The sequence below is a fragment of the Babylonia areolata genome, chromosome 2 (assembly GCF_041734735.1).
Source record: "Babylonia areolata isolate BAREFJ2019XMU chromosome 2, ASM4173473v1, whole genome shotgun sequence".
Taxonomy (NCBI): domain Eukaryota; kingdom Metazoa; phylum Mollusca; class Gastropoda; order Neogastropoda; family Buccinidae; genus Babylonia; species Babylonia areolata.
The window spans coordinates 54,159,217-54,185,390 of NC_134877.1; the positions used below are offsets into that span (position 1 = coordinate 54,159,217).

Below are 26,174 nucleotides of genomic sequence, written 5' to 3' on the forward strand. Positions count from 1 at the left end.
TCGAGAGTACGTTTTTCGCTTCTTCTGTCCTTCATTATCTTTTGCTTGCTTGTTTTGTTGTTTGTGGACGTGTCGCTTTTTAAAAAATTTTTTACTTTTTTTTTTTTTTCATTTTTTTTAAGCGATCTGGCCTTTCTCTGATTACGTTGTGCTCTGTTTCTTCTACATCAGTTGTCTGTCATGTGTTACGTTTGCCCCGTTTAGTTTTTCCATTATTGTACAAAAAACATCTTTACAGAGGTGCTCTTTTAAAAAGATGAACGTTTCCCGGTGGTATTACGTATGTTTTTTTTTTTTTCTGAAGGTGCGTTTATTTGTTTTCTTTATTTTTATTTTTTGTTTTTATTTATTTGTTTGTCTGTTGTTGTTTTTATGTGGTTGCGTTACATCTGTTCTACAATTAATGTTGAGTTACTTCTTAAATGTGTTGCGTTCTTTCTTCTTCTTTTTTTTTCTTCTTCTTTTTTTTTTCTTTCTTTCTCTCATTTGTGACCCTCCACCACGAAATGAGTCGCTTTGCACCAGAGGTCGATTTTTAGTTATTGGTATATCATAAATCTGCAATAAATGACCTTTACAGCGAAAAAAAAAGTTTGTAAATCGGATGATTCTGTGAAAAGTTATTGTGATTTGAAGTTCTAAAGTCGCGAAAGTAACGAACTGAGAAATCAAGGCCGAAAAGTTTTGGAACATGTTCATAGCAACCACATACTTCTAAGCAAGATATGTTCATGAAATTTGGCACACACATAGTTAGTGGCAATATCCACAATTGCACAAAATTTGGAAGAAAAATATTGAGTGTATTTGATTTTATTCAAATAAGAATTTTCTAATTTTTTTGGAAAGAATTGCAACTGAAGTATTAGTATACTTACTTTTTAATCAGCTCAACATGACTAAAAACCTTCCAGTTTTAAGATCAGTTTTGTTGTGGTGTTGTTTGTGGTCCAATTACTATGAAACTTTTGCTATGTACAGTATGTGTACTAAACTTTATGCCAGATTAGAGGTAAAAAATGCTAAATCATGATGCCGAATCATGTGATTGTTGTAATTCAATGTGCTCACTGGCTTAGTGTGCTTGTGATATTACCATAATCCATACAACAAGCACAACAAAATAACAAAAAAGATCCACACAACAAAACTGCTCATACAAAAGGTACAAGTTCATGTGTGTTTTATCCCAGCATAGCATCAAATGAAATACATTTCATAATCCAAATGAACACTTCAAACACTTCATCTGCAAAGAAAACCTACTTGTCAAACCCATACTTCACACAATAAAGACACACAAACTCATCAAACAAACACTCAATCTGCTAAAAAAAATAAAAATAAAAAATAAAAATAAAAAAATGTGCAGATATGTGGCACAGGTAATCAATTCTTGTGGTACAAAGTGTCATCAGGGTGGATGGTGTTGATATTGAACCTTCTTCCTCCACTCTTTTTTCTCCACCGGTGGTGTCAGTATGTTCCAAAAATGCATGGTTTATCCTGAAACAGTTTGTTATGTAATACTTCTTTATCTCTTTTCATTTCCTTTGTTTTGAATTATTTTCTATATGTTCTAAAGTTTATTCATTAATGCCTTAAATATCAACAGTAATTTCAGTTTTGTACATTTACATCACAGCTTTCATTCTTTACACAGGACTTTACAAAATGCTTTACTTCTAGTTCTATGTATTTTATCAGAAAATAAAAAAGAATACACTTATGATATATATATATATATATATATATATATATATATATATATATATATATATATATATATCATAATATAATCAGACAAAGCAGTTTACTGATAATAAAAGTATGAAATAGTGATTATTAATGCTGTATCACTATGAGTATCAGTGTGCATATCAGTGTGCATGTGCATGACATGCTGCAATCCATTAAGTTACTTTATGCATAGTGGCATGTCAAGCACATGCACACTTATATCATTTATGTAAATGTCTGTGCAAAAGTTTACAATTCCATACATGTACATCTAGACAAAGTTTGTAAAAAGAAACTAAGTTTGCATACTTCATGGTAAATTTATACTATAAATCATAGTACATTAACAGTTGACTCACTCACTCATAGATAGTTCACCAGCAGACAGTTCTTTAGTTGACAGTGTAGTTAGTTTGGTGGTGTTACCTCTCCTTCTGATGACATGACTTGCCAGCAGTGATATCAGAATTATTCATTGGTGTACAGGCAGGCATATAAAGTACCATCATATCTTTCAGGGCTGAAAAAGAAATTGAACTATTAGTAATACTGTTAGTATTTACTGTTGACACAACTCTATATTTATTTAAAACAACACACACACACACACACACACACACACACACACACACACACACCAACCTGACACACATTCACATAAAATATCCATTGAAGCAAATTCTGTGAAACTGAAAACTGTTCATAATGTCATGCCCCTGAACCTCCCCTTGCTCAGTTAAATGGTTAAACTGTGAAGGGACAGTGTGTGTGTGTGTGTGTGTGTGTGTGTGTGTGTGTGTGTGTGTGTGTGTGTGTGTGTGTGTGAGTGAGTATGTGACTCACTGTGTGACACACATTGTGTATGTATGTGTGTGTGTGTGTGTGTGTGTGTGTGTGTGTGTGTGTGTGTGTGTGTGTGTGTGTGAGTGACATGTATACACACTGTGTCACACATTGTGTGTGTGTGTGTGTGTGTGTGTGTGTGTGTGTGTGTGTGTGTGTGTGTGTGTGTGTGTGTGTGTGAGAGAGAGAGAGAGAGATCTTTTAATTTACATTCTGTTAATTTCCTCAGATTCACTTTATTCTTTTAATCATTTTTATTCCACATGTCAAACAGTGAATTCCTGTTCCAATGTAAGACAATAAATCAGTCTTGAGTCAATAATTGTTAAATAAATTATTATCAATTGATTATACCATCATTACATTTCAGTATTTGTCAATGTGGGTAAAATAAGAAAGCTTACCTTCAGACACTTCAGCTATATCCAGTCCCCCAGTCACTTTGCTTGCACATTCCTTGTGTGAGCTGTGAGAAACCCAGGTCTATCACTTCAGTGCAGCAAGTCAGTTTCACTTGCTTCCATGTCAGTCACAACACTGATGGCACCTGGTGCATGTGATTTCGGCAATTACAGGCGAAGGCTTCCAATCTTTCTGTATCTAGTGCAAATGTTGATTCGTCATCTACATCAAAATTAATATTATTGTTGATGAAAACTGAACGACAATCCTGCGTCGTCTGCTTTCGAAATCAGCGTGGCCTTCGTGTTCACTGAGATCGATTTCATGAACGGTCAGTTCCATCAATGAAGTACTGGGTTAGAAACTCACAAATGTCGTCTTCTTCATTGAATGGCAAAATGTGTGCAGCGCAAGTGTATCTTGTCAGGAAATCGCCAAGTCAATCTTGAAAACGTGCTTCCGAACCCTGCGACCATGTTTATTTGAGCTAGCGTGCTGAATGGCTGGTTTCGTCACGTGGCCTCTCTCGGCCAATGACAGAGGGGATTTTCCTTCATAGTGACGCATTGTTTACGTAGTGTATCCTTATTTTGAAAGCGACGATTCGCTCGTAGTTAAAAAATCAACCAATGAGAAGGACATAGATTGAAAGAGACGGACTTGACCTTTAAAACAATGTATGATTCGACCGGTCGATTCCAAGAGATGACGGAGGGCAAGCTTGTCAAAGTTGATCGATTTCGCGAAGTCATAGGCGATCAGAATGACGGGTTAGGCATTTTAAGCACACTTTTAAGGCAAAAGAAGACACAGTTATGCCTAGATACTTCAATATGAGATAAAAGAAAGCCTAAAGTTTACTATGAAGTCAAAATCTGAAAATCGACAACCTGACCCCCACCCGCCTAAAATCGCCGCTAGCGGGAAAGTTGGTCAGGGACAAAGCGACTCATTCCGTGGTGGAGGGTCACATTTGTGATTTTGTACTCTATCTACGTGGAACAGTCTCTGAACTGTCCGAGAGCTTTTGCCTCTTCTCTATCTACAAAAGGAATCCCCCAAAGAAGAAATTATTCCTTTGACGCGGGAGACAATTTACAGTCTTCATTCGTTGAGTTCCAGAGAATGATTGTCCGTTTGGGGAAAAAAACAAAGGGCATCGTTTTGCATAGCCATCAGGGATGCTGTCCTCTTGCCCTGTTGGCATTCTGTTCTCTTGGATTTGACCTTTTTTTTGTTAATTGACTCGTGCATATAAGTCTATGCTACGCTGGGCCACAGTCAACATGTACTGAATTGGTAAGTCATTCATTCACCCAACATTCGTTCCATTCAACGTCACCCAGCTCCTGTCTTTGTTGCAGGCCCGGCACTAAAGGACTCAAGATGATCACGGACAACCCCATGATGATGATGATGATGATGATGATGATGGGGGGCGGAGGCATGGGGGGAGGCATGATGCAAATGCTGCTTCCCATGCTCATGGCTGGCGGAGGAGACGGCATGGCGAGGATGCTGATGCCGATGATGATGATGGGAGGACTGGGGGGTATGGGGGGAATGGGCGGCGGGGGTCTTGGTCTTGGAGGAGGTCTTGGCGGAGGTGGCAGCATGGAAGGTGGCATGGGGATGGGAGGCACCGGACTGGCCATGTGAGGACGTCGTGGACTTGGATGAATGCTTACCGGCTGCATCGTGTATCCTGTGTGGCTGTTCTCCTCCTCATCTTTCTCCTCTTCATGGTCCTGTTCATCTTTGTGCTCAACTATGCTCTTGTGTAGACTGGTGTACAAGAACTCAGCAAATCCCTGGCTTTACTAATCTTCCATTCCCACAGCACCCCCTCCAACGCCTTTTCCCCACTGCCCTTGTTCCAATGCAATAATGGTTCCTGATTGTCATATGACTGGACTGATGTTGGGATCCAGGATAACTTGGTGTTAGGCTTGAAACATAATCTGGTTAAATGCAGTCGGAAAATGGATGTTGGGCTGTCTTTGTGTTGGGGTGTTTCTTGCCTATGTGCGTGCGTGCGTGCGTGCGCGCGCGCGTGTGTGCATGACTGTGTGTGTGTGTGTGTGTGTGTGTGCGCGCGCGCGTGCGTGTGTGTTCATGTACTGATATGCACGCATGTGTGTGTGTGTGTGTGTGTGTGTGTATAAGCGTACCCACGCGTGCATGTGTGCAAATGTGTATGTTCATACGTATGTGCTTGCATATGTGTGCACACATGTGTTTATGTATGTGTGTAAATGTCTGTGCACGTGCGTATATGAAATTTTATATGCACGGGCGCACGTGCGACTAAAGACAGGGTAAACTCTACGTTGTCTACACAGTCGGGCCAAGTGTTAGCGAGGTGGCTGCTGAGAAAATCAACGAAATAAATAATCTGCACTTTCCGGAAGGCAATAGTTCAGTTGGTCGAGCGCCGAGCCTGCGTCCATAAGACTGTGAATTCGAATCCTTGAGTGGGTTGCATGAGCGAGCATAGCAGCGCTATGTTTGTTTAGAATTAAGGATGTTCCTAACTCCACGGTTAGTTCCATACACCTGGGAACATTCTTAACTCCAAGCAAATTTTGCGCTGCAATGATTGCCTCATGCAACTCACCCCTGGGGTGGACTTCGGGAAATTTCACTGTCTGTCTTAACGTGTTATCGTACAAGTGGTGCCACTGTAGGCCCTAGCGTTTGACAGGTCCACTTTCTTAGATTTTTTACTAACTGGCCTATTAGTGACCAGTTTGCTTCCGTTCTCACTCACACAGTTTTCTTTATTAGCATGCGCCGCATGCAAGTAATACCAGCCTACTCTCTTTCTGACTAGAATGCGATGCTCTGTTGATGCATGCAGTCTTTACGAGAGCTGTTCCTCTTGGTACTGTAGAAAGTTATCCTAGAAACAGCAACAGTATGTATATACCCACCTTTCCCAAGAACTAATCTCTCGGTTTTAGTCAAGTCTTGTGTACAGTGGAACAATTAATTATCTTCCTCTTTAAAACTGATTACGAGCTATATTAACTCCAGAAACTCCCTTAAAAAGAATCTTCTAGGAAGAAGAAGATCAAGAACAAGAACAAGAAGAAAGAAAAAACAAACAAACAAACAAAAGAAGCTAAAACGAAAATCCCACTATGTGTGTGTGCGTGCGTGCGTGCGTGTGTGTGTGTGTGCGTGAACCAGCAGTGCTGGGAGGGGCAGGCTGGGAGTTTGGCTGGAAAGGTCTTAACACCATCTGTCATCCTGTCATGTACATCAGGTTCCTCTGTCAAGCGCAGAATTTAAGAAAATGCACTTTCATTCTACCACCAGGGCACATGCGCAAAAAGGCAGACCTTCACAAAACCCACTGTATTTGGGTGGTTTCACAAACTGTTTACATATGAATATATATATATATATATATATATATATATATATATATAGTTGTTTTTGTTTTTCTCTCATTAATTTATTCCTATGGGGAAGGGGCTGCAGAAGAGAGGGAACTCACGGCTGGGGGTGGGAGTGGGGGCAGGGGCGATGCTTTATTTTGCTTTCATTCAGATTTACACATCGCGAATTCCACTTCAACACCACCCTATGAAATCTTGAACAAGAGTTCCTTGAAAAACAATTTGTATGTGTTGAAAAAAGATTTACACATAGCACATTCTACTTCATTTCTACCCCTTGAAATCTTGAACAAGTCTTTTGGAAAATATTTTTGCGTGTGTTGAAACTCCTCCTGTCTCCGTGCTCCCAAGGAAAGGAAGCTTTTTGAGGCTGGTGTAGTGAGCATGGGAACACTTCCATCCACAACACCAGTAGGCTCCATTTCCTTTTTAGCGAACATTGGTATTGACATAAACAGTATTGCCATAATGATACGGATGGTTGATCAGGTAGTGTGTGTCAAGTAAATGAAGGTGACCAGCACCAAAAACAACACACAAAAACAACAACAAAAACCATAAAATTATTCAGGTCATGACTGAAAATGAAATTTGATGTAAGATTATATTTATCTTTCACTTTTTTGCTGTGTCTGAATGTGTTTTGGCTTGTTGCCCATCAATACACCAAAGCCTTAACACTATTCTATGCCATGTATCCAAATCAGCACACACACACTCTCTCACTCACACACACCACATGCAAGCGCACAAACGCACACATTCACACACACACACACACACACACACACATGGACACATACACACACAATCTCTTCCTAAATGAGTCTCAGTGTAAGTGGATGAGAGGCCAAGACAAAGACAGAGACAGACAAATAGACAGAAAGACAGGAATACAGAAAAAGGGCAGGAAGGAAGAAAGGGTAGAAAGAAAGACTGGGACACAAAAGAACAAAGAAATTTTGATGCACCATCCCTCTGTTTACATTTCGAAAAAAGAAAGTTTAATAACCAAACGACCAACAATAAATTACCTGGATGATTGAAGTAATGACAAGCTGATCGTAAATGTACACATTTAACAAAAGAAAGTCATCTCATAATATACACACTTCAACAGACAACTCAGCAAGGAACAAATCAAATGGTGACATTGGTTACAACTGACAAAAGGGTCAACAAAATAATACACAAAATTCAAAAGGCAAGTTTTCAAAATCAAATCAAACCATGTGACTTAAAGTGACATCATGTGACAAACAAAACTAACATGTAATTTTGGGATCATATGGCCATGCTTTCCATAAAACCTTGAAAAGAGAACTCAACAGATCATACAAAATAATACATAATAGTTTGATCTCCACAACCAATAAAATCATAAAACAATGCAAAGGCTTCTTTTGCTACTGTTGGATCTTTCATGATTGAAGAACTGTTATGACAACAATTTCACATCGGTAGTGAGCATCTAATCAATATCATTCCTTTTTATATGTTCAGATTGCTCTAAGTGCAAACAGACCTTTGGCGTTTTGCCATCATCTTACCAAAAAATTTTGATCTGTCACACAAACACACACTCACAAACACACGCTAAAAAGTGAGCAAAACAAGGGATATGGAAACTGAAAACACCAAAATTAAGAGCAGAATTTGATACAAGGAGCTTCTGTCTGCAATTCTATCTGAGCGCTAAACAATACACAAAAACCTTCTATCAGTTATACTATCTGAGCATAAGTCAACATACAGAATCAAAATAATTTTTTTTTTCTGAATAAAAAAAACAACCGAACAATTGAATACAACTGCTTATTACTTTGTGAGTACTTCTGCACTCTGAGCCATAGATAAAATGTTCCTCTACAGCAAGTTTGGAAGTCAAAATATTGTTTCAAATAAAAAAAATAAATACATTAAAAAATGGGAAAAGAGGCCACATGATCCCAAAATTACAGAACTCTATTTTGCCTTTGAGCTCTGAGGCACATATCAATACAGCATATATTGTACCTTTGTTACTAATACTAATTGCGTATAACGCTTTGCAAACACTTACGTGAAAGTTATCTTCTTAAAAACAAACAAACAAAAAAACACCAACATAAAAATAATGCAAAAAAAAAAACATCAGTTGATCAGCAAATTAAAAACAATACTCAAACTAAGTAGCACTTGCGTGTCAAAGAGATCATTACAGCTGAAATTCCTTTCATGACCTTTCACCCCGGAGTTAGAAAGCTCTGTTAATTAAGTAACCATTCCAAAATGTGCATCAAAATGCTGAAACATGACAACCCTCACTTTTTGACAAACATTCTTGGCAGCTGTTGGGACACAATGTTCCACGATGACTAGAAAAACGGGGCTTGTGTGCCTTGGAGTTTATTCAGTTAATTAAATGTACATCTCTTTGATTCGCTTTCTTTTCTCACACACACACACACACAGACATGCACACACACAAACACACACACACACTACACCCCTGTAGAATGCTGTATAATGACTGCTACAACTAGGGGACGAGGCAAGGGAATAAACTGAAAGAATTAAATGGTATCATTTAAGCTCCATCCCTTCAACTCTAATAATTATACTTGCTGAACCTGAAAAAAGCATGTCTTCAGCTTAATAAGGAAAAGCATCAAATAAAAGCAACACTACCATATGTATCACCACAAACTTGCAAAATGTTTTACCACCACAAAAAATTTTCTCGTCCTTCTGACTTAAAGCTAGACCACAATGAGACAATCAAAATGATTTAAGCACAAACAAAAACCTATATACATATAAATCCGAAACGTGTTGACATTTTGTAGCCTCTTCAAATCATTTATCCACATGATTTTCAGCATTACATCTGGAACACGTGGTTACACTAATAGGATAACAACATTGTATTTCCACATAGTTTGCACTGATCTTTCATATCAGGGATCATTAGATCAAGAGATTCAATTCTAATTTTTCTTCCCACTTATCTTTGAACTCAGAAAAGTGACAAATGAAAGCAAACATTATAAGTATTAAAAAAAAAAAAAAAATAAAATAAAGATATTTATTTCACCTACCTTTCTGCAGCTTATTTTTGAAGTTTGGAAACTGATTAATCAAGCATGTGAAAGAATAGGGAAAATCAAATGAGAACTATCAAATAAGCAAATATATAAATAGTAAATAAATGAAAAATAACATATTACCAAGTCATTAACCAAATCCAGATACAGGACAAATACTGCTACATGACAACTCCATTTTTTGTTGTTGTTATTGATATTTTCTCCATTCCCTATGCAGTAAATGAAATTGTCAAAAAATTGTTTTCCATTCTCTGAGACAAGCAACACTACAACAAATTACAACAAACTCTCTTCATGTTCAAATATACTGGTTAAGAGACAAACTACAGCAGATCAACTATTTCACTTCAAGTTCAAGAACACAACTTATGAGACAAACCTGAAGAACCAGTTATCACATGTCTTCTGACCAGAGCAACAGGTAAACCAGGGGACAACCTGTTCATCTGCTTGTTGGAATTTTCTTCCTTCTTCACATAATATACAGCAGTTCTCTCTTCAAACTGAAAATACTGAACGTATCAGGAAAGTTTTCTCTTTCCCGGCAACCCTGTATAGATCTTATATGACCACAGCAGATCCTTCTGAGGACACAACAGTACTGACCCACATAAAAACAACTCACCCAACACACATAAGACATCCTCACACCTGTACAAAGTGCTTTCACATTCCCTAAGGAGTGTATCAAACAGGAAGACAGGCATGGTGACAATGAGAACACTGACATTACAATTATTAAAAGATCAATTTTCTGCTGTAAAAGCAGAAACCACAGCACCAGATCTGTTCTTAAATCTCATTTGTTTCAGTGCGTATGTCAGCTCCCTGTCATCCCAGCTCCCACCACATTCACCACCCAACTGTCTTAGGCACTCTTCTCAGTCCTCTGTGCCTGTTCTCTTTCCTCATCAGATCTGCTCAAAGTGGTTTTCCTTGCCAAACTCACCGCTTCTTTAAACATGTACACATGTGCATGCGCACGCACACACATACACACACACACATACACGCACAAATATGCATTTCCACACATTCATAAATGCACATGCACACTGATATACACATATCTGTCCTCATTACATCATCTTGCACTTGAAGAGACAAGCCATCTTGGCATCTGAACCTTCACACACACACACACACACACGCACACACGCACGCACAGACGTTCTCAATCATTCACCTTCCAACTGAAGATATAAGCCATCTTGGCATCTGAACCTGGACACAAACATACAAACACACACCTATCTTCATTCCATGATCTTTCAACTGATGATATATATGAGCCATCTTGACATCTGAACCTTGACATGTGCACACACATACAGACATGTCTTCAATCGATCACCTTCTAACTGAAGATGTAAGTCACCTTGGCATCTGAACACACGTACACACACACACATGCTGTGTATCCTCCAGCCCTCTCCTCCAACTGCAGATGAACACCACCTCACTATCTGACATTGGACATATCCAAACTAGCACTCTGCATACCAGGAATGCAAAAGAATCACTCACAGGACTTCTTACAATAAATATGTGCAAGTAAATGCCAGATACTGCAATTATTAACACCACAAAACCAGACCAGCAAACAGTAAACGCCAAAAACTTACTACCCAACAGAATAAGCCAATATACACACACACACATATACACTCAAAACAAAAGGTGTATGGTAAGCAAGTGGAACTGCATTTTCTCATGTCAATGCATGGAACTTTTGGAAGCAACGTAAAGTCCTCATCATTGTTTAGGGGAAAGCAATTTTTTTTAAATGTTGATCTCTGCAGACAAAGAATATTTTCTAATAACCTTCATTCCACTAAAAAGAAAAATGTCCATTTAATTCTGGATCCTATTGGTCCAGGTCATTGCTGAATAATCACACCTTATCATGTTGAAATGACTCCACAGACAAATGAAACAGGCAGAGGAGACAGATTCGTAAGATATTCAAACAACATAGGTCTGTCAACACAAAAATCATGACGCTAATATACTGCTGGTATTTAAAACAACTCTTTCCACTCATGCCAATCCATTATCATTATCACTGTTGCTTATAGTCCAGCCGAACATACAGGGCCATATCAGGATTGCCTAAATATACAAATGTCCAACCATGTTAAACACAAAAAAGTCACACACATAAAAATACCATTAAGATAAACGTACAAAACACAGGCAGTTCATGACACATTATCTAAACCATTTAGCTCCCTTGGGCAAATAAGATTACGCCGAGCTAAGGACGTCAGCCATTCCGCTTAATTCATCATCCCCAGATCGTAAAAAAGAAAAAAACAATCCTTCAAAGCCAAATAAAAAATGCATAAAAAAGTCATATATATAGGCAAATAACACTGCAGAATGGACAGTGGTAAAGAGGAATATCAAGGCTTGCTTGAAAAAAACAAGAAGTGGAAATAACTGGGTAAGCAGAAAAAGAAGACAACAGTGAAGGAAGAAAAAAATAAAGAGAGCAATGGAAATGAGGAAATTTCTAACACAGAATTTCCAGAAGGCTGGGATGCTATTCATACTGAAAGACCCCCAGCCAATCCAGGTTAAAAAACGTAAAACATGGACACGTTCGTTTATTTATTTATAGTCTGTTCATCTAAGACCATGATATTAGAGAAACATGGACACACATGAACAAAAATAAAAAAAATTGCTGAATTATAAGCAGTTTGGAATTCTGAAGTGAAATACATGGAAAGGCACCCCTGCTGAAGATAAACCCGACACAATGGCACTGCAGTCAGGTGAAAATATTGCACAATTCCATTGGCTATATCAGTATATGACTCAACACTTTCACACAACCCACTATCAACACCACTCTCACTGCTGCTGACTTTGAATATTCTGGGGGTGAAGCTAAGTTTCAAACCCTGTCCAATACAGCACTGTTCTCCATCTCCAGTGTATGGCCATAAAAAAGAACACAAGAAAACATCAAAGCAAAACGCACAAGATACAATAAAAACTACAATAAAATCAAAACCTCCAAACCAAAAAAACTACATGCACACAACTTTCAAAACAGAACAGTCAAAATCTGCAGTCTTATTACCAATTTTTAGTATTTTACTCTAAAACAATGTCGTGCTAAGAGCCTTTAGTACAATTACCAAAAAAATGGGGATTTATATGCACTAATCCATCAGAAAAGAAATGATTAAGAAAAGAAGAAAAACCCTAATCTGGGAGAAAAGCACATGACAAAACTATACACACTCAGGGTGTGCTAATCAAAATCCATCTGGATTTACATCACTCCACTGCCTTTCACATCACACCAAATGATATATATCACTGCTGGACTCTGGAAAAAAAATGCCTTCAACAAATATATATACATAATGCATAAATAACAAACAAAATATTTATATCCTTAATATATGCAAAATGTCTCAAAAAAACATAGGCAAAAGTCTTGTACCAATAGCTGCAATGCTTACTGCCAGTGTGCACACATGTGTGTGTAGTATGTGAGGCGTATTTATGTGTATGTGCACATATACTTTCAAAGTGCATGTACACACGCATTAAAAGCAACAGCTGTTTATTTAAATTAAATAATGGAATACAAAAAATTGTGTAAAATACACTGCATTGCACATGCCTTTCTGAAAAAAGGTGTGGGATTTTCAAATGATATGATGATTGTATGTACCTGTACTTTTTATCAAATCCAGTTGCCATTTAAAAAAAAGGTTTTTTTTAAACAAACATATTATTGGTTTCATGTTCACACAGCCATTTAAGCAAACAACACAGCAAACTTGACTCACTCTGCAAGGCTATCCCCTACATTGGAACTGAATTGGTTTGAAGTTCAGATTAAAACGAAAAGAAGTAACATGAAGGAGATGAAACGAAATGAAAAAATAATCAAATGAAATAAAAAGTAAAATTAAAACACAAAAGAAAAGAAACGTGAAATACAATCAAAACACAACTAATTGGTCAAGAAAGTAAATTTATACAACAAGGTTTATAGAAAAGTTTTTATCTTTGTGCAGTAAATAACATACATTGGATAGGAATGGAAACCAGTTTATGCAAAAGATTATTTGCCATTATACATTATTATGAAGGATAATAGATTTATACAACAGCGATAATCACATGAACTCCAAGAGATAAGCTGGAATAAGTATGTCTATGGAACATGCAATGACATAATGGAACAAGTGCACAAATAATACGATAAGGAAATCACTCCCAAAGCATGTATGGGAACCACAGTAGTTTTATAAGAAGAAGAAAAAAAACAGAAGAAAAAATCTAAACGAAATGTACTGAAACATACACAGAAAAATGAATTTTTCTATAAAACAAACTGAAGATGGGCATGACAAATGATGTATATCTCACACAAACAAACACTGTGCACATGTATTACTTTAAGTGGATAACTTATTGCCAAAGACAAAAGCATCAATACTTGGAGAAAGAAAATGGTTATCATGATACATGACTTAAGAACAGTCCAATTGTAAACTTAAAATTATATGAGACAACATCAGACTTCCAAAATGACTGTCCTGCCATCATTGATCAACAATCTGACATGGGAACAAAGCAGCATTGATTTATGCACTGAAAATTGGTCAAAAATCTTTCAGAACTATTCAACAACCAGTTAAAAGCAGTTCCTCCTTTCTTAATTAACACTGATCACACAACAACAATCATCAATATAACCATGCATTTTTAGAGGAAAACAAACGGTATGACATTTTCTCTCCCTCATTTGTTTATTTCACCCATTCTTTCTGTTTGTCTGTCATCTGTCACACACAAACATGGACACACACACAACACACACACTGTACAAACACACACCTACATTTTTAAGCCAAAAGCAGAATGAAAGCACTGTTGCTTGGCAAGAATATACAATAAAAGCATAGACATTTGCCATACAGTACTGACCAGCGAGTGCATTCTAATGACATTCACTCCTGCAAGAAACATTGCCAGCAACTGACAGCCTAGTCCACCAACCCACCCCTCCAGGCACACACACTGTCAGAAGTCACACACGCCACGGTCAGCACAGGTAACCACACAGTTTATATGACCTTCTCCCACTCTAGAAATTAAAACTTCTCACAGTTTTGACGGCTCCCGGCTTGGGGGCCAAGGCTGGACGGTTCGCACCCGATCCGCTCCTGTTGAGACCGGATCCACCACCACCACCTGTGTTCTGGCCGCGGAGACCCGACACAGATGAGGTGGCAGCGCTGGAGGCTTTGGACGCGTTCACTGCTGTAAGGCCTTTGGTGCTGCCGCTGGAAGCTGAGGCTTTGCTTGTTACACTGGATTCACTCCCTTTGCTGGGGGCACTGGATGCTGCTGAGAATTTGTTGGCAGAGGCTGGTTTGCTGACGGTGGAGGGAGCAGAGGATGGTTTGTTGATGGATGAGGGGGTGCTGCTTGCCAAGCTTTTGCCAGTGGTGGAGGGTGGCCCTTTACTGCTGCCACCAGAGGTGGTCCCTTTGTTGGCTGTGCCTGGGCCAGAGGTTTTGTTCCCTACAGCAGACAATGGCCCTTTGTTAGTGGCTGTGGAAGTGTTGGGTTTGCTGGAAACTGCTGTGGCTGTGGGCTTGTTGGCAGCAGATGTAGCAGTGGGTTTGTTCCCAGCCGTTGTAGGTGTTGGCTTGTTCCCAGCTGGTGCAACTGTGGGCTTGTTCCCAGCGGAGACTGTGGGCTTGTTCCCAGCAGTAACTGTGGGCTTGTTCCCAGCTGTTGTGGGTTTGTTGACAGCTGTTGCAGCAGCTGGTTTGCTTGTTGAAGTTATGCTGGATGTTTTGGTTTCAGCATCAGAATTCACTGCAGAGGATAGATGCCCTTTCCCAGACAGAGCTCCCTTGTTGTTGGTGGCCACTGCAGCAGAGGGCTTACTTGCTGGAGTTATGGTGGACGTCTTGGTGTCGCTACCAGAATTTGCCAGAGTAGACAGCAAACCTCTGCCAGACAGTGGACCCTTACTAGCCATAGTTTTAGGTTTAGTTGTAGAGGTGATGTTAGACTGCATGGTATCACCATCAGAGTTCACTGCACTGGACAGTGGCCATTTGCTGGTGGTGGTGGGTTTAGTGGCAGGGGCTGTGATGGACGTCTTGTCATCACCATCATCAGTGCTGGGCCCCTTCTTCATGGCACTGCCAAAGGGCCCCCTGACCGCTGGGCCACAACTTGACGTTGTTGTGGAGGGTCTGATCCCTGTGTTGCCGTCACTTGCTGTCACTGTTGTCTTGTTGGCTGCTGAAGAACTCCAGACTGTGGAGGGCTTGTTAGTGGCAGCCTTGCTGGTGGCGGGAGCTGGTGTTGTTTCAGAGGAACTTATTCCAAAAGGTTTCTTGATGGGGTTATTGAGGACTCTCTCCAAGGCAGTGGTCCTACTGCTGACACTCTGAGGTTTGGAGGAGGTACCATCAGATCCTGCACTGAAGGGGGAAGGGCTGCTGTCAGACCCCAGAGACGGTTTACCCAAACCCCAGCTGCTGGACTGTGCTGGCTTTGAAGAATTCACAGCAGACATGGACAATGGAGCTGATGATTTCTGGCTGTCTTGCCTCAGAACACTGTTTACTGGCGCCCCTGGTTTGGACGTAACCTTTGGAGCTGATCCCATGCTGTCTTTCACTTTAGCATTGGTGGAACTGTCACTGCCTTCAGGAGGAAGGTTCAGAGTGAATCCCTCAAAGGCACTGCTAATGTGAGCCTTCAGGTCATCCAGGTTGCTGAGTCCTTCATTGGCATACAGTGGTTCGTCCTCATCCACAGGCTCAGGGGGCAGTGGACGTGTGGAAAAGCCTGGTAGTGGTTGGCTGGGTTTGTTGTCAGGGTAGCTAACAGCCTCTGGTTTTGTGGGGGACATGGGGCGATCAGACTGACTGCGATCAGACTGGCTGCGGCGGACTGGATTACGACAACCATCGGCTGCTCCTTCAGAGGCTGGGTGAGAACCATGAATGGAATGCTGCTTTGTAATGGGGCGGGCGATAACGCCTGTCTGGTCCACCTCAAAATCAGCAAAGACCTGAGAGTCTCGATTTGTAGTGCTCATCAGGATTGGACTGGAAATCTCTGTGCCACGGAAGGATGATCTCTTAACGATCGGAGCCTTTCCCGCTGGTTCATCGGCACCCTTAAAAGACTGAGAATAAATGATCTTTTTGCCTCCCTTTGTTGGAGACGCCGGTCGATCCTGGGCTGGCTGATCATCCATCTTTTTCCCCTCCTTCTCTTTCTGCTGTCTCTTCAACGTGGAGTCTGGGGTGAAGGTGTTGAAATGAATCAGTCGTGATGACCTAGTTTCTGTGGTGGGTACACTGGGCGCGCCATCAGCGGCCAGGTGGGGACTGGCGGTGCTCTTATAATCATTCACCTTCCTGCCTTCCCGCCCAGAAATAGCAACGGCTGGTACAGAAGAAACATGAGCTGGTGACATGCCATGCTGAGACACCACAGAGTTCTGTGTTGGGGCGATCACTGATGGCTTGTTGGCTGAAGGTTTGAAGACTGGCCTTGAGGGTGCACCTGGAGCACTATGATAGTCATCATAACCTGGTGGATCTTCCAGCAGAGGTCCTGAGATCTCCAGAGTGGTGCTTGGTCTGGATGGAGCTGAGGACCAGCGCTTATCTGGAAAGCTGGTGCTAAGCCGCGGTTCTGGAGGGGGTGGGGCAGAAGGATTCTTCTTCAGGACGCTGCAAAATAAGGCACCCATTCACAGCTACACAATGCAAGCCTCTGTTACTGTTTATCATGGCTAATTTTCTACACAACAACTCATACAACTGTTTGTGATATGAAATTAACAAGATACAAACACTTAAGTACACAAAAGAATGTGAATAACACTCCCAGAAAGAAAAAAAACCCACATCAAACCTTGATTATGCTGTTGACATACAGCTTATATCATAAAGCACACAGTGCCAATGCTGAGCTGATGCATGCTGTTTGTCCAAATACCACGCTCTTTCCATTTCGCTAAGCATAGCACAAAAATCATCTGCTGGGCAAGAACTTGAAAAAGAATTAACTCCCTTGATCTTCCTTGGTGTGGGATGGTGGTGGAGTGTATGTGGGGGTGGGGGGGTTGTGACAATGAGTGAACAGGTGGAGGTCAACCAAGACCTATTCTCTCTCTGTCCCTCTTGCTTTCCCTCTATACTGTATTTGCATGCATACGTGCTCGTGAGTGCGTGTGTGTGCGTCTGTGTGTTTGTCTGTGTGTGGTGTGTGTGTGTGTGCGTGTGCATAAGTTACATAATAAAAAGATAATGCTTTATGGTACATTTGACAGTGGGAATGCAACATACTGTTAAGTTACATACTTTTTAACACTATCATCTTCAAAATTTGGGAAAATGACAAACAACACTACAAGTGTGAAAGCAGTGAAAGGTTGAACACAAGGCCATACCCAAACTTGATGCGCGGCCCCAGTTTCCAGCAGGACTGCAGGCGCTGACGATTAATGTAGGCCAGGAAGGCCAGAGTCACCAAGGGCAGAACCACCAGGAACAGCACCAGCAGCCCAATCAGCAAGTCACGCTTGGCTGAAAACACACCAATCAGCTTGTCACACATGGCTGAAAACACACTGATCTGCTAGTCACGCAGGGCTGAAAATGCACACTGATCAGCAAGTCAGCTTGGCTGAAAACACACACTGATCAGCAAGTCACGCTTGGCTGAAAACACACACTGATCAACAAGTCAGCTTGGCTGAAAACGCACACTGATCAGCAAGTCACGCTGGACTGAAAACGCACATTGATCAGCAAGTCACGCTGGACTGAAAACACACACTGATCAGCAAGTCAGCTTGGCTGAAAACACACACTGATCAGCAAGTCAGCTTGGCTGAAAACGCACACTGATCAACAAGTCAGCTTGGCTGAAAACACACATTGATCAGCAAGTCAGCTTGGCTGAAAACGCACACTGATCAGCAAGTCAAACTTGGCTGAAAACACACACTGATCAACAAGTCAAACTTGGCAGAAAACGTACATCGATCAGTAAGTCACGCTTGGCTAAAAACACTTGTGTGCAGCATGCGTTTAGTGCACCCCCCCCCCCCCACCCCCCCCGCAAAAAAAAACCCACCTCAACAATAAGAGGGTTGTCCCAGGTGAAGATCGTAGAAAAAACCACTTTGATGGTGAAATTAATACACTTGTGCACACACAGAAAAATGGAAAGAAAGAAATATGGGTGGTGGTGCACTGTGGCAATGCCCTCTCCCAAGGGAGAGCGGCTGGAATATTGCACAAAAATATTCTGTTGTGACAAATGGCTATACAATACAATACAATATAATACAATCACACACAAAACATCATTTCTGCTGTTCATATCTTATTCTTAGTGTTTTTTGTTTCATTATGGGTGTTGCAGTCAATGATCGACCATGACGATGCTGCCCTCAGTCAAAGATTGAACTTTGATGACTGGTAACCTTTTCTCAAAAACAAAAGAAAAAAAAATTTGTTTTGACAGATAAGGAAGAAAAAATTTAAAGGAAAAAAAAGAGGAAGATGAAAATCAGAGTAATCTCTTGAAAATGAAGGAAACAGTTTCAATTCACCAGTTTCCATTCAGTTTCTCAAGGAGGCATCACTACGTTTGCACAAATCCATCTACGTTACACCACATCTGCTACACAGATAGATGCCTGACAGCAACAAAACCCTGTGTGCTTGTCAGTCAGGCCTTGAGTGCATGCAATTCAACACCAGTAAAACAATCAGACATCAAGACATTAAACTGTTTGGTGAGATGGAGCCTATATCTGCTTCAGATATGGATTTATGATTGCCTGGTAGATGAATAAGTGGTCAGTGGATTGATCAGCCAGTTGATTCTTTGGATGAATGACTGGTTGATGTGTTGATCCACTGATTGGTTGGCTTATTAAAAGAAAGCTGACAGGATTATTGAAAGTGAAGAGGAAATAATGACAATAACTTATCATTTGGTAAGAGAAACATCCCCATAGAGATGCTCAATCTGTCTCTTACAGTAAGTGGTTACTGTTGTCAGAAGGGGGCTTAGTTGGTGGTGAGCTGCATATGCTGAATCAGTAAAGGCACCACTGAACACCACTGACATGACTCAACAGCAGTGCAGAGTCCTCACATGTGTGCCCTCCTGGCGACTAAACGCAGGTAGCTCCCTGAAGACTGCCAATGACTGGAACCACAGCAGTTGAGTCTAAGTGTGGCTGTGAATGGAGGACTTGGGAATGCATGGCATGGGGGTAACACCTTTGAACTGGCACCGGAGACGGAAAGAAAAAAAGAAAAAGAAAACAGAAACAAAAAAATCAAAACCAAACCACAGACGCTTTGGCAAAATAAAAATCCACAAGTTACTATTTTCTGGATGGATACCAGAAAAAGATTAGTGCTATGAAATTGAAGTAAAAGTCATCACACAACGAAAAAAGCAAAAACTGGGCATACTCACCATATTCATTGGAGGCTGGCCCACTGTCCAAGCTGCCTCCGTACCCCGGGCGGTCACACAGTGGAGGGGCGTACCCCACGTGGCAGTGACAGTTGCCAGCACTGTTGCACACCTGACCCCAAAATACACACAAACAAATCACTGCCTGTAAAGTTCTGGGAATCCCTTGATCAGTTCACACACACACACACATACAAACTCTATCTGTCAAGTCCTGGGAATCCCTTGATAAGTTCACACACCAAAAAAACAGCTATCTGTTGAGGCCAGTGACTTCTTGATCAATGATGAGCTCAGCCTTCAAACTGTATCGGATAATTTCAGCGCTGATCAGATTATTTTAGTAAATACAACCTAAAAGAAGCATTCATAAGAGAGCTTACATTTGACTGCGCAGTCACTCTTTTCATATACAAGCCAGTAATAGACATCAATTCTAGGTAAGCGCCCAAGTGTCCAACAACCCCAGAATTCTCTTCTCTCTCTCTTTTTTCTTTTCTTTTCGGTAATCTATAGGGAATTTTTACCAAAGGCTTTCCAGTCATCCATCTATCTCTATAACCAGTATGCTATGACAACTTTTGCTAGAATCAACAAATCTACTTCCTTGCATATTTCTTTCCAGCCATGAACACCTTTCCCCAGCCCTGTTCAAATTAATGATTTCAATAGGTCTGATCGGTACTGGAAAGGCTTCCTAAAAGATTTGATTACTGTGGCAGGTATATGCAATCTGTTTCACTCTGAAAGCATCACTAACTGCTCCAGAATAACAGTCAGACCAACAGTTGCTGGCTCAGACTTACAGATTAAAGGCTGACAGCTGAATGCCTGGTGACAAAGGTTCATTCTCCTTTCCACCCTTCAACATTATTTACATGCTTCATTCACACTGCAACTGGCACAGCAATTACAAAATCATGGTAAACAAATAAAATCTTATAATGAGCAAGCATACATAAGGAGTGATTGAAAGAAGGTGAGCGAAACAGTCAAATGCAACACACACAAGCGCATTAAAAAACAAAGACATAGGTATACACTTGTACAATACAGAATACAACATAAATTAATGTCCATCACCAGAAAAAGCACACATGCAAAAAGAAGTATGAATGGTTCTGTATTGATGTATCTTTCACTGCCAACATGTTCTTTTTCCTTGTTTCGTTTTTCATAAAAAAAATATTTCTATTTTATTCTAGTCTATCAATTTTTTTTTGGGGGGGGGCGCCAATGAAGAAGGCCAGGAAAAGACCACTTAAAAAAGAACAAACAAAAAAAAAAAAAAAAAAGAACAGAAAATAATGTGCTCCATCACTTACATAAGGAAAAAAAAAGTCTTTCCAAATTCACTGGGGCACAAAAATCTCATCTTATTCCATCGAGCAGAAGATGAAGCAATAAAGTAATAATCACACACAACACTCCACTTTTGCAAACACTACTCACCCCGTTATTATGACAGTCTGGACACTTGGCGATCTTAAGCTTCATCAGTGGTGTGCACGTTTGATTGATACAGATCTGCACATACATAAGGTTACAACATGTTTCTTTATCAGGAATCTATGATCATTTCATTACATTTTGTGACAAAGAAACATAATGATCCATACTTGACGTACAAATATAAAATATGGGTTAAAGGCAAACAGCATGGTGGATATATGTGTGACAGGGGTGAGACCAAACAGAAATAGCCAAACCCAGCCCTGCTGCAAACACTGTGGTGAAGTGGTTAGCATTGTTATTTGACTAGGAGGATGCAGGTTTAATTCCTATCAGGTTTTTTGTTTTTTTTCTTTTTTAAGCCTGTGGCTGGCTCCTACTCAAGTACTGAGTGTGCTAAAGGCTTAAATGGGAAGACAGGAACCACAGAGTCAAGGGTCATCCACTTCTTTTGGAGTACTGCTCTAATTTCCTGACCTACAATGCACATCCCTGTCAGGTATCTCTCAGCCTGGTTGACACTGGGATGTATAATGACAGCTTTGTCAGGTAGTCCTAAACTTCAATGCCCCCCCCCCTCCCCACAGCAGCATCTTCATCATCCCCCACCATAATTCATCAAAATGTATAGAAAACAAAATGTCCCACATCCTGGCCCACAAACAAAAGCCTTGTCAATCAGTCCAAAACCCAAATGGACCCATTCAGTGGCTTCTTTTTCACCCCAATCATCATTCATCATCATAGAAATATAGAGAGCAAAATGTCAGAAATTCTGGGAACCTCAAACTTCACTAACACCCCTTACAGACACAGACATGGGCAAACAGACAGACACACACACACACACACACATGCACGCACCCCTCCAACCCCCTAACACACACACCCCCAGAGACACACAGACACACACAGTCAGACCGACACACAGACACGCACGCATGCATGCACGCACCGCACCGCACCACAATGCAACACAACAACACAACACAACACAAACATACACACACACACACCTTGTTGTCCTCGCACTTGGCCCCGTCAGGCACCAGGCCGGGGTCGGGCATGTCCAGCCCCACATCCAGCATGGTGGAGCGACAGACGTACTGCGTGTTGCCCCGCGTCAGGAAGTTGGCCCGCATGTCCAGAGCCAGGTTGTCCCGCCAGAACATCAGCTTCTCGTTCAGGTGTACACAGTGCAGCAGTCCACACATCACGTTCCTGCCACAGGAGGACAATCAAATCAAATCAAATCATGCTGCTTTTAGCCCAGCTGAGTGCAGAGGGGTCATTTCAGAGCTGATTATCTAAAGTTATATGCTTGGAGCTTGGTCTCAGACTGAGGATAGGCGCTGTATAAGTATCCATATCTATCCATATCCAAGTTCTTAAAGAAAGGACCACCAGCGGTGGGTACAACATGAATGAATCAGACCGCACTATACTACTTCTTCTGCGTTCACTTTTATGCACACGAGTGGGCTTTTACGTGTATGGCCGTTTTTACCCCGTCATGTAGGCAGCCATACTCCGTTTTTGGGGGTGTGCATGCTGGGTATGTTCTTGTTTCCATAACCCACCGATCACTGACATGGATTACAGGATCTTTAACGTGCGTATTTGATCTTCTGCTTGCATATACACATGAAGGGGGTTCAGGCACTAGCAGGTCTGCACATGTTGACCTGGGAAATTGTAAAAATCTCCACCCTTTACCCACCAGGCGCCATCACTGTTTCTGGCAAAACGTTAAGGAATAAGAACCATATATGTAAACCTATCAGGTGGCAATGTACGCATGTGTTGTCCTTCCTGAGGACCTGCTGGATACTTTTTAACGTGGACACAAAAATCAGAACAAGTAGAGTATGATAACTGTTATTTCAATAGGACAGGGGCACAAAATGCCAACCCCAGTGCTGTTTTCTGCTTTCCATCAGCTGGCATACAGGTAAATAAGTGGTATAGAGAAATAAAAGCCAGAAACTCCCTCGGTCATAAAATATCAATCTAGCTTTACTTCAATCCGATTTCTGTTAACAGACACAAAAAGTCCAGTCCAACAGCTGGCTACAGTCCTCACTTTCAAATTGTCAATCCAGAATGCTACTCACTCTCTCTCACAGGTTTTGTACTGATCTGTGGTCCAGTTGTAGCCACAGTTGCCGTCATGGTTACCACGGATGTTGAGTTGCTGGAAGCAGATGGGGTCGGACACACGTCCGGTGCTCCCCCACAGCAGCTGGCACTGCCCATTGTGAGTGCTGCACTTGCCCTTGTAGCAGTACGACTGAAACAACACCAAACACACGCCAAATACTCTGTGAAACAGGATACATACTGACAACAGCTAACTGAAGAAATACTGAGGATCAGCATTGTAACTAGCATTCATATTCTGATTGTGGTGATGGCTCAAACAGTTCTGATGCATCCACCTGATTTGCTTTTCTATTTGTGAATAGTCCAGATTAATTGTCATCGCATGGTTGGCTGGACTACAAGCAAGTGTCAAGATGATCTTGACTATTAACAAATGAAAAAACTAATCAGGTCATCAGATCAGATGTTTTACAATTAATGCTCAGAATTAGTTTAAGAAAGCAGAAATGCCTTGTGGAAACATGCCTATCAAAGGTCTACTCAGTGAAAGACAGGATGCTGGCCCAGAAACAACTTCAGCCTGCACCCCCAATACAGACTGACTTCTCAACATTTATACAACTCTCTTGTCCATTTTGATTTGTAACTAGCATTTTGTACATTGAAGGTAATCCTCCTTTTAAGCGTAAGTTGAATACTGTAATTTTTTTTTCTCCCCACAAAGAGCAGCCAAAATTCCAGACAGAGAAATCTGCTGTGGCTGAAATGTAATACAGTATAAAACAATACAAAGTTAACAAAATCATAAACATGAAAGGGATAATTTTTTTCCTATATTTACATTATACACACCGTAAAGTTCGGTCTATTGAGCGCACTGGTATATAAGCCGTACCCACTACATTTTGGAAAAAATTGAACTTTATACATACATAAGCCATACTGGCTTATAAGCCGCACTTATTTCCGGTACTGGAACACATACTGATACTACAGAAAAGCTGTCAATACTGTAGATTATGAAATAAACACAAGCGGGAACAACACAAAGAAAAGCAAGCGAAAATACTGCTAGTGCCACAAAAAAATAATAAATAAACGCAACGAAAATAAAATCCATAATTTAGGGATAGTCACATTTATTCAACGTCATCCTGCTCACTGAATCCACTGAAATCTTCATCTTCAGTGTCCGAGTTGAAGAGAACTAGCACAGCTTCCTCCGCCATCTTGTCACGGACTTCAGCCTCGCTTTCACTTCATGAACATGAAGGTAGAGGTCGCTGCTGGTTCGTTGCCTGCACTGTCGTCTGCTAGGTCGATCGCCTTCAATTTGAAGGCTGCATCATAGGCATAACGTCGTGTTGTCGGCATGATGAGGGTGTATGCTTTAGCAGAGTAGAACTGAATGCTGATCTGAGGGCTTTAATGTGTGCAGATTTGATTTATAAAACGTGAACAGTTAGCACACTATCCTGAAGCTCATCCAAAAATTCATGGACAGAAATCATGATTTTGGTGAGTTGAAGGGCAGCTAAGAATAGACGAGAACGTGACACTCCCGGGATCGTTAAAATCCTCAAATAAGCCGCATCATTGTATAAGCCGGAGAGGTTGAAGCTGGAGTAAAAAGTCACGGCTTATAGACCGAACTTTACGGTGTGTGTGTGTGTGTGAGAGTGTGTGTATATCTATCTCTCTCTCTCTCTATATATATATATATACACCTCCCTTCTGTTTGCTATCTGCTGAACAGCAGCTGCATGAAGGACGCACTCACCTGGTCATCAGCACACGTCAATCCATCCTGGATGTGAACATCAGGGGGACAGTACTCTGATGCTCCATCACAGTACTCCGGCAGATCACATTCTCCAATGGGTTCGCGGCACAACGATGCTGGCCTTTTGGGCTGAAAGTCACCAACACTAACTGACACAAATTCACACAGGAAAGAGTAACGGACATGAGAGATTATATCAGAAAGTCTTTGACAAAGAAACAGAACAGACACGAGAGACAGAAAGAACTACCATGACTGAATATCTAAATAGTAGTAACACAAAAAAATTAATCAACAAAATCATATGAAGCCAAGACAGTTCTTGTCAAATGTCATGTTTACATTCTTTCTAACACACACACACACACACACACACACACACACAAGCACCAATAATAGCACATATCTCGATATTTTCTCTGGGTCCTCAACAGCAACAGAAAACTTTTAAACAACAGAAGACACAAGAACAACTACAAAAAACACATTCCTTTTGCTGTCTGATTGCGAAGACTCATCCTTTTAGTTAGTTGACTTTCCCCAGAACACACACACACACACACTCAGACTGGTAAAAATATATACTTCTTCCGAGAAAAAACTTCAGTTTCAAGGTGTCAAAGTGTGCAGATTGATCCATATATGCGACACAACATCGGCAGTTGAAAGAAAAAAAAAAGGAGTATATGCTTGACCTTTGCATATATACCCAACAAGCTGATCAGGCCATGATTTCCATGATAAAGGCATGCTTCATCACACCCAGACAAATCATACATCTGTGCACAAATATAGCTATAATACATACATATGGAAATTTCTCAGCATAAAAAATGAAGTATC

At 40.8% G+C, this 26,174-nt stretch overlaps 1 protein-coding gene and 2 long non-coding RNA genes across 3 annotated transcripts in view; 1 reads left to right on the forward strand and 2 right to left on the reverse strand.

The window, feature by feature from the left end:
- Nucleotides 1–4,972, forward strand: part of LOC143279506 (uncharacterized) — a 12,087-nt gene extending 7,115 nt beyond the window's left edge. Inside the window, exon 3 of the long non-coding RNA XR_013054894.1 lies at nt 4,350–4,972. This is a non-coding gene — a long non-coding RNA (uncharacterized LOC143279506). The remainder of the gene's footprint in view (nt 1–4,349) is intronic.
- On the reverse strand, nt 491–3,962 carry LOC143279505 (uncharacterized). Its single transcript, XR_013054893.1, has 3 exons — nt 2,988–3,962; nt 2,104–2,260; nt 491–1,506 (listed from the first exon to the last, which is right to left on the reverse strand). It is a non-coding gene; the product is annotated as an uncharacterized LOC143279505 (long non-coding RNA).
- A 2,232-nt stretch (nt 4,973–7,204) lies between the features above and the next one.
- LOC143275232 (uncharacterized) overlaps nt 7,205–26,174 on the reverse strand; it is a 32,988-nt gene continuing 14,018 nt past the window's right edge. The window contains exons 15-21 of the mRNA XM_076579210.1: nt 25,329–25,460; nt 23,560–23,735; nt 22,462–22,666; nt 21,446–21,520; nt 19,994–20,105; nt 17,943–18,078; nt 7,205–17,220 (exon numbers count right to left, since the gene is read on the reverse strand). Coding sequence (XP_076435325.1) covers nt 14,598–17,220; nt 17,943–18,078; nt 19,994–20,105; nt 21,446–21,520; nt 22,462–22,666; nt 23,560–23,735; nt 25,329–25,460 — 3,459 coding nt within the window. The 3' untranslated portion in view covers nt 7,205–14,597. The remainder of the gene's footprint in view (nt 17,221–17,942; nt 18,079–19,993; nt 20,106–21,445; nt 21,521–22,461; nt 22,667–23,559; nt 23,736–25,328; nt 25,461–26,174) is intronic.